Source organism: Sinocyclocheilus grahami, unplaced genomic scaffold (assembly GCF_001515645.1).
Source record: "Sinocyclocheilus grahami isolate Dianchi unplaced genomic scaffold, SAMN03320097.WGS_v1.1 scaffold506.1, whole genome shotgun sequence".
In the NCBI taxonomy this organism is placed as follows: Eukaryota; Metazoa; Chordata; class Actinopteri; order Cypriniformes; family Cyprinidae; genus Sinocyclocheilus; species Sinocyclocheilus grahami.
In genome coordinates, this window is record NW_015505685.1 from 167,552 (window position 1) to 177,492 (window position 9,941).

Here is a 9,941-nt window from a genome sequence, read left to right on the forward strand (position 1 = left end):
CGTCATGTTTGTCATGTGACACACAGCAGCCACGATAGTACTATATAACTGATGTAGGCATATGTTTTATTTTAATTTAATTTTTTAATTTTTATTCGATATATGCCCAAACATGTTAACTATATCATGAAATGTCTCGATTCTCAAATGTGTAAGTAAATGCATTTTGCACCTATTATGGGCGATGGGCAAAGTAGCCTAATAGTGTAATCTATTAACTATGGATAAAAACCCGTCTTTTATAAGTACGAGATATGGGTGTCATGCCATAAAATATTTTTAATGCAACTTACTTTGTATTTAAACATTTCAAGTTACTTAAGTTAGGCTACTAATTAGCCTATAACACTTTCATTGTACAGAAAGAGAGCTGTAGTGTAGTGATATCGCGAGAACAGAACGAGAATGAGATCGGCAGAGACATGAGTGAGCATGTAGCTGAAAGCTGTTGATTTATGTTAAAAAGCATCAACAAAGTCTGAATATTGAGTCGAACAACACAACAAGAGCAAACAACATTTACATTATCAAAGAACATTTTTATTGACTTCAGTCTAGACAGAGTTCAAGCACTCTCAAAAACTCCCATTGTAATCAATGAAGCTGTTTACAGTGTAAAATGAATATCTTACTTTAGTACTTACATTCGTACATCTGCACGTTGTTGTTTCTGATGAAAGAATTCAATCAGCGAGCGCGCGCAGTGAACAAAACAGCGGCGTTTCAGCAATAACTCATCTGAATGCCTCTGATTGGCCATTGCATTCATAAGCTCAACAGAATAATATGTGATTGGTTAAAATGCGCAGCACTGTAAAAACGTGTATGTCTCTGGCTCTGTGCCAGTCAGCGAACGCAGATTTGAATTTAGCAGCTGGTTATATGCAGCACTGAACGTTTTTATCACACTGGTGTGATTGTATCAAATATAAAAAATATTATTCTGCTATTTTTTGTCTTTTTGAAGCTGCATTCAAAATCCACTTGGCTCAAAAATTTGAGGAGGCACGCCTCTGACTGCAGTGCCTATTCTAATGTTTTGTTCTACAGACAAAAAAGTAATTGAATAACTTTTTGAACTATCCTTTTAATGTTTGAAGGAAGGACTTCATGAATAAAACATAATAAAAAGCCTATCTTGGTCATGTATGAAGGCCATTTAAAATCTATTTCTGTGCTTTTACATCAAATTCTGAGAATGGCTTTTCCTCAGGGTGCCAGTACCTTTGCATGTGGCTGCTGAAAGGTGACTCTTGAATTGTTGGCCAGGGCAGAGTACCTCAACAGGTTGATGGGTGTGGCTGGAAATCTGTGTAAACTTCCTGTCTGGCTGTGTAGGACAGACGAGAAGCAGATATGCACAGTGTCCTTCAGGGCTTTCAGTTGTGACTCCTGCAACAAATTAAGAGAGACAACGCATGAGAGTAATAGGCAAATGTTTATCACACTGTCATCTTAACCTTTTGTCCTCAAAGCATTTATCTGCTTTGAGATTATTTGCTTCACACTGTCTGTCAAAATTGCAAAATCCCTGCCCTTATAAGATAATATAATTCATTCTCAAAGTTTTCATTTTAAAAGACAGCAAAAGAGAAAAACAGTAAACCTCAACTGGAATGATGAAACTGATCGGCTCCTGACTTACCTTATCCAGCGCTGCCTTCTCCAGTTCATCTTTGGCTACTTTGAGTTTATTCTCCAAGTCCATCAGTTGCTGACCCTGCACAGAAGAGGCATTGATCCTCTTATCATCTTACCAAACTGACATAAGCCTTAGTTCAAATTGTGTATTTATATTTAAAGTGGTTTCCAGAAGTCTAGAGATGCTTATATTTAGCATTTTTAATTTTAATACATTTTTTATTCAATGCATTATTAATTACAAATGGCATTATCAGCATAACAGTTTAAATGAATTGTTAATAATAACCATGGGTTTACAGTGATTTAAAAATGATCTAAAGAGCATTTTGAGCTTCAATGTGAGAAGAATATGGTAATTTGCTATTTGATTTGGCATAGAAAAAAACCCCGGAGTCTTAAATATGTCTTTATTAAATATTTAATTTTGGTTTTAAAAATCTTAAAATCCTAAATTGGTGGTTTATTTTAAGGTTTAAATTATATTTGAATCCTGCATTTCAATGTCGTCACAGACATTGTGGATAATGAGCAAAACTAACCAAAGAACCACAATTTATTTTCTGCTAGACTTATCTTTAGATCTTTACAGATTTATTTATATATAATATATTTCGGGTAGCATGAACTCTACTGTGAATGCTTATATAATTGAGCGTGATGCTCTTCATTCAGGCAGAACTACATAATGACTTGCCCTCAGTATGTCATTAGTTTAGTTTCATAAATATTCCTATATGACTGTGATGCTGTTTGTGCAGTCAACAACATTGAGATGTGAACAGGTGATACAGATTGCCCATCTGGGATGATTAGCACAATTTATCTGGAATATGAAAAGTAGCACACTTGGATATAAGAGAGAAATTCGGTATTCATATTTTACAGAATTAACTTGAAATGTTCACACAGTTTCTTAAAGATGAGTAGTCATCTAAAATCTAACATGAACAGGCCACGATTTAGCATTTTCACAAGTTTGAATGTTCCTGAAATAACAAAAAAAAGAAGAGTCATTTAGTTTGTGCTAAAAAAAACATTCGTTTGTGAAAAGCTTTTTAGAACGAGGTGAAACCTTTAGAAACTGCTAAAGCATTTAGTTTTGAGCAAGAAACAAAATCAATGTAAGACACATCAGTCTAAAGCAAAATAGCTCTTAGTGTTTTTCTCAGTGACTCAGTGGTTAAGCATGTACATACGTGGTTAAGTTAATACACAACAAAACACAAGTAGTTTAGAAGTGAAAATAAGGTTAATATGGCTGGCTGGATAAACTAAATAAATCTTTAATATTTAATTTCGTGTTACATTAGAAATGTACTTGTGACTAAATGAATGTTCATTGTTATGGCTGACAAATTTATATAATTGTGGGATATTTTGTAATGTGGTTTGTTTTCAATCACTATAATATTACCATAATCACAGTAAATTGTGGAACATCCTAATTGCTAGTTAAGCAGCTGTCAAAAAAAAGAGTATTCAAAGTATAATTAAAAGAAAGAACATTGCAATCATTCAGATTGTTTCTTATAACGAGCTACTATGCCATTGCCGTCACAATTTAATCTTCAATCTATATGTAATTATTTTCACAGACTTCAAGCACAACAGAGAAGAGCCACCAAAGCGATGGATCACAAAATGGAATCTTGAACAAGAAAGGTCTATTGCCTCAGGAACTGAAGAGAACTGATGGTAGATCAGGTGATAAAGTATAACTACTGTCAACTTTAGACCCAGGACTGGGTGGGTAACCTCAGGAACAAAACTTAACTTTCTTTATTTTTTCTCTCTCTTAACCACTTCTTATTTGGTTGCTTCATGAACAGTGAGATCACGGTAGGCTTTCTGTGTTTCCCCAGTTAGGAAAGGGAGTAACAGGTTCGCCCAGTCTGCCCTGGGCCATCACTCTCGTTGGGCCGCTTTCTCAAAGAGATCGAGGTAGGTTTCAACATCATCTTCTCTAGTCATTTTGGTCAAATAATCCTGTGGTCTCGTACCCTGTGCCTCGGTCCTTCTGCAGAGCTCGGTGACTGCTGCGTTCAGTGAGCCTGCACCTGAGACTCCCTGTCAGAGGGAAAAAGGATCACACCTGTTGTTAGGAGCTATCCCTGGTCCTGAACAGCACACCTTGAGGCCTCCTCTGACGGTGCTCTCCGTGGTGCTGACAGTGGCTGTGTTGCTTTGTGAGACATCTCTGACGCCCTACACTACTGTACCAAGCAAATGCTAATGCTTTATATCAATACGTTTTGGATAAACAGCAGTGCTGCACAATATGTAACACTCTATGAATAATTTGACATATACATGTGCATAATTCAGGCACTTCACTCCAATACAACAAGACATGATTGTGATAAATGGCAGCACTTTGAGCATAAGAAAAGAAAATCTATTTAATTCTGGCTAGATCTGGGGAAAATACTTTGACAAGGCAGTCTTGCTCATTGTCCTTCTCTAGCTTTTTGCCGTGCTAGCCAAAGCCTCTGAATGTTCCTCCTTTGCTTCCCATTACTGAACAATGCCTCTTCAAACCTGCTCATACTTAAAAGGCAACTCTAGATATAAACTCTGAAAAGAACTTCTTTAATCATGAATGTAAAAGAAGGAAGGATAATCTTCCTACATCGATATTCCCTCAAACGGGGGAGGCAGAAATAGATGTACAGCCTGGATAAAAACACATTAGCAGAAGGTAAGTCCAGATTGGATATTGCTCTTTGAAAAAGTTTGCCATACATACACATGACATATTTTACAACACGTGTTAGCCTGTCTTCCCGATTAAGAAACAATAGTTGTAAAGTGATGCACTCTGTGTGAAAACCCAGTATTTATTTGGTGGTACCAAAGGGCAATGTGCTGGAAATATCAGCTGACATTTTCCCATCTAACACTGCAAATAAGGGAGGAAAGGTCAACCTGCATGGCAGGAAAGGTCACTGTTTTTACATGACTCTTCACACTCATCTCACATGAAAAGGTCAAACCATTCAATTAAAATGCACATATTACTTCTAATTTTTATTATTTTGGCCAAAAACACAGATTATCATTTTAGGATGGTGATATTCACATTGCTTTGTTTGCGTTTTCAAAAACATCTCAGAAGTCAGTGTGGTTAAAAGTGGTTAAAAGAACCCATTTTCCATGAGTGGTTTGTGGAAACTCTAAATGCCTGCATACTCCTAAAAGTTGTAAAACTAACTTCTAGCATTTGAATTTGACATTCTTTCTCTTCTGGTTAAAATTTATACAATACTGTTCCAATTTTTTTTTATAATAATTAATTCAGCAAGGAGAAACAAAAGATGAAATAAATGCTGTCATTTTGAACTTTCTATTAATCTAAGAATCCAGAAAAAAAAATCAGTTTCCACAAAAATATTAAGCAGCACTTTTTTCAACACTGATAATAAGAAATGTTTCTTGAGCACCAAATCAGCATATTATGAAGGATCAAGTGATACTGAAGACTGGAGTAATGGCTGCTGAAAATTCAGTTTTGCCATCGCAGGAATACATTGTATTTTAAAATATATTAAAATAGAAAACAGTTATATTAAATGGTAATAATATTTCACAGTATTACACAATATTAAATTCTTTGCACAATTAAACTAAAATATCTGGTGATGTGTTCTGACTGACTGACATAGTAAACTGAATCAGAAATATCTTGTATATGTTTACAGTAACAAGACAACACACAATAGTAAGCCAAACAGGAACTTCTTTGAGGTTCAGAACTGTGGTCAGTACCGCCGCTCCCTATACCCAGAGTACACAGTTTGTGTAGGGCACCAACTCCCAGGGGGGCACCAGTTCAAAAAAAAATTAAAAAACTTTCATTCTTTAACATTAGGGCTGCACAATAAATCGCATGCGATATTTAATGCGCATCTTGTCAGTAAAGCCAGTGTTCTGTCGATTTGTGCTACCCTGTCAGATTTTGCTACCTCCCATTTAAACAGTGGGTAGTACAACTCGACAACGAAAATTGCTACCTGTAAAATTATGGTTTATTAAAGGGGTCATATGATGCTGCTAAAAATAACATTATTTTGTGTATTTGGTGTAATGAAATGTGTTTATGCGGTTTAAGGTTCAAAAAACACATTATTTTCCACATACTGTACATTATTGTTTCTCCTCTATGCCCCGCCTTTCTGAAACACATCGATTTTTTAAAAAGCTCATCATTCTGAAAAGCGAGGTGTGCTCTGATTGGCCAGCTATCCAGTGCGTTGTAATTGGCCGAATACCTCAAGTGTGTGACGGAAATGTTATGCCCCTACCATATTGTGATGCCCTGTCCGGCCGGAGCGACGAGACCCAAACATTAAAACCCATTACAAACGAAGCATTTGTTGCATCCAGTGGGGACATAATTACTAATTATAATGACTTATACTGTCTTTTTACATGTTGCATTGCATCGCGCCGTGTAAACATAAAACCATGTCTGCATTTGTGATCGGAGAAATTAAAAACAACAAGTGTTACTTTACACTGCTCAAAACTCGCGTTTGAATCGTCAGTGGTAAATTCTTTAAATATAAAAAACTTACTTACAGTCTGTGAGTTAGAAGAGCCGGCATTGTAGTCTACTCTACCAGGATCAGGAAACAGTCCTCCATAAAATGTTCTGGACACATCTGAATATTTGGGTTAACCTGTTCTGGAACAGTGTTGTAAATACAACTTAACCACTGATTTCTAGTCGTGTCCTCTTTTGGAAGGCCAAACAAAGTAGTTTCCTTTCACAACGAAACAGCATCACACACCATGGCCTTGAGTGAGCGGAGGCCGGAGGCCTAGAGGGAGCGGAGGCCGGAGGGCTAGAGTGAGCAGTGGCGGGCGGGCTTGAGAACGGTGCGGCCGGAGGATTCGACGAAGGAGCGTCCGGTGGGCTTGCGGCAACCACATGTGATGACCCCGGACTGGATTTTGCTTCGTCCACGGTGAAAGCCGATCCTGCAATTCACAGCGCGGAGTTGATGTATTTCCTCAGCGACCAGCACGGATCAGCTCTAGGCATGACGAAGCGGATATCGTTCTCTTTTGGAAGGCCAAACAAAGTAGTTTTGCTTTCATAACGAAACACACAGCGCCTATGGCGGTGGCGGCAACAATACTACAGCGAGAATAAAAGTTACGCCTTCTTTCTTTGCCTGAACATTTGGGCGGCGTTATGCAAATCTTCCTACGTCGTGACGTAGACATGTGTGGGCGTGTTAGAACGAGCTGTTTTAGGTAGGCGTGGTTGACTCTTAAATTTTATAAAGAATATCTCTTTGGATTTGAGACTTTAGTCTTTGCAACTTTAAAGATCTTCTTTATGCACCAAGAGCTTGTAACACTCCAAAGAGAAAGGAAAAATTTAAATAGCATCATATGACCCCTTTAACGTCTACACCTACCACAAACCTAAACCTACCCTTACAGTAATGCAAATACAGTAATTATGTGTTATATTCGCGGTTGTAGAAAGAAGGGATACAGCTACAGGAAACCAACAATAAATAATTTTTTCTACCTATTAGATTGTGTTTTATTACAGTCTACACCTACCCCAACTCTAAACCTACCCTTACGCCCCATTCACAAGGGGCATCGGCGTCAACGCCTCTAGTTTACTTTGACTGAGTGATGTCAAGCGTTGGCAAAATGAATTGTCGGTCCGTCGCGTAGTGTTGGGTCCATTGCTCGCAGCAAAAGTTGAAAACTTTTTTCCAATCAGATCGCCTTATGCAAATACCCTAGTGCAGACGCTAGCCAATCGCATTCATGCAACACCAGGAAACTAATGTGATTGGTATGAAGGTAGAATGACGTCAAAAAGATTTGCATACGCAGGGTAATATTTGTGGAAGTGTACATAAGACTGTAAGCGTAAATTAAATTTGCATGCACAAGAGAAGCTTTGTAAAGGTGTAAATCGCGTTTCAAGCGCAAGAAAAAATTATTTGCAGCATTTTACTGTTACTCGTAAGTGTAATTCATGTATTGTGAAACTGCAGATTCATGTTAACGCAAAATAAATATGATCTGCATGCTTCTGACTTCCATTTTTCCGCGCTTACACTTTTGGCATGTTTTTTTCACCAAAAGATGGTCAAAAGCACTGCAAGCCTGTGAACAGTGATTTGCAAGCGAAAACAACAGTTTAAAGAACTGCAAAACGGATTGACTGCATAGAACCAATCTGTATGTGTAAAAAAACTAACTGTTGCAAATGTCTAAATGACTTGTTGTGCAGGTGGGGCAAAAAGTTCCCGAAATAATCCAAGAGGAAACCGATATGTACAGCTCCGTCTTTCTTTTCTCTGCGCTTACAATTCTGGCACGATTCTCTCACTAACTGAGTTTTGCAAGCGTGAGGGCGAGGGCGGGTCCACCTTCTTCTTGTAGCCAATCAAATGAGCCTCTCGCTGACTCTCCATTTACTCTTATCTGATTGGTCCAATAAACACATCATACCCAAGACATTAATCTTCATTTAGTTTAGTTTAGTTCTTGCTGTCGGAATGGTTATTTTTACATACACATACAGTAAAAAAATTTATTAAAAAATAACAACTTAATTAAAACATGATATTTTATAAGTTGTGTACCATTAGGCTATGTGTTCATACTGAATTTCGAGCTGTGCCATTTCCTTCTCTTCCTTAACAGGCTATATGACATATTAGTTTATTGTAATATTATATTGTAATTTTGATGATACTTAAAGAAGGTCTATCTGCAGGTATCTGCACTAGCCTAATACATGCATAATTTCACCTGTCTACTGATCCATTTTTTAAACACAAATTTGGTTCAATAATAATTGAACCAACAGAACCAACAGTAATATTTTTTTATTTAACGTTGTAATTTAAGAGGATTTTACAAAATATTACTAAAATATTTATCTCTAACTTATTCACCATTTATCATCTGTAATACTATCGTGTAACGATACCATAGTGATACCATAGTGTTGAGCATTTTCACATAACATCATTTTGATTATAAAGTTTAACATCAGCTCACTGGTGTAAGCAGGCTATGACATTTCAATGTAAAGCCAAACCAAACCAAATAATGTTAACACCAGTTCGCAATTCAGTATGAACACATGGGAGTCTAGCCTAAAGGAACACAGCTTATGAAAGGAGCATGTTTTAATTAAGTTGTTATTTTTTAATAAAAATTTTTACTGTATGTGTATGTTAAAAGTACCATTCCGACAGCAAGAACGATCCTGAACTAAATGAAGATTAATGTCTTGGGTATGATGTGTTTATTGGACCAGTCAGATAAGAGTAAATGGAGAGTCAGCGAGAGGCTCATTTGATTGGCTACAAGAAGAAGGTGGACCCGGCCTCGCCCTCACGCTTGCAAAACTCAGTTAGTGAGAGAACCGTGCCAGAATTGTAAGCGCAGAGAAAAGAAAGACGGAGCTGTACATATCGGTTTATTTCGGGAACGTTTTGCCCCACATGCACAACAAGTCATTTAGACATTTGCAACAGTTTGTTTTTTTACACATACAGATTGGTTATATGCAGTCAATCCATTTTGCAGTTCTTTAAACTGTTGTTTTCGCTTGCAAATCACTGTTCACAGGCTTGCAGTGCTTTTGGCAAAAAAAACGTGCCAAAAGTGTGGAAAAATGGAAGCATGCAGATCATATTTATTTTGCGTTAGCATGAAGCTGCAGTTTCACAATACATGAATTACACTTACGAGTAACAGTAAAATGCTGCAAAAAAATGTTTCTTGCGCTTGAAACGCGATTTACACCTTTACAAAGCTTCTCTTGCGCATGCAAATTTAATTTACGCTTACAGTCTTATGTACACTTCCACAAATATTACCCTGCATATGCAAATCTTTTTGACGTCATTCTACCTTCATAGATTGGCTGTTGTCACTATGACTGTAGGGATGGGCGATACCACTTATTTTGTTTTCGATACGATACCGATATTTTTCAAGGCAGTATCGTCGATATCGATACCGATACGATACTTCTGAACTAAACTTTTAAATTATGAAATTTATTAAATGATTAAATTACTAAGAGTAAAATGGGTAATGATAACCACTTAACTTTGTTTAAAACACATTTTAACATTCAATACGCTTTAATTGTAATTTATTAGGTTATATTGTTTACACATGGTTCAAATGTGTTTTTTGTTTACACATGATTCAAATTTACAAATACCACAGTTGAACTATGGCCATTTTAGTAAAACCATGGTTCATTATCATAAGGGACTGCCAGTGACAGGCTGTTGCAT

At 36.9% G+C, this 9,941-nt stretch overlaps 1 protein-coding gene across 4 annotated transcripts in view; it reads right to left on the minus strand.

Moving 5' to 3' along the window:
- LOC107554559 (leucine zipper protein 2) overlaps positions 1-9,941 on the minus strand; it is a 164,755-nt gene that overhangs the window by 44,307 nt on the left and 110,507 nt on the right. For all 4 annotated transcript variants that reach the window (XM_016237112.1, XM_016237110.1, XM_016237109.1 and 1 more), the window contains exons 8-9: positions 1,646-1,720; positions 1,225-1,392 (exon numbers count right to left, since the gene is read on the minus strand). In XM_016237112.1, the coding sequence (XP_016092598.1) occupies positions 1,225-1,392; positions 1,646-1,720 (243 nt within the window). The remainder of the gene's footprint in view (positions 1-1,224; positions 1,393-1,645; positions 1,721-9,941) is intronic.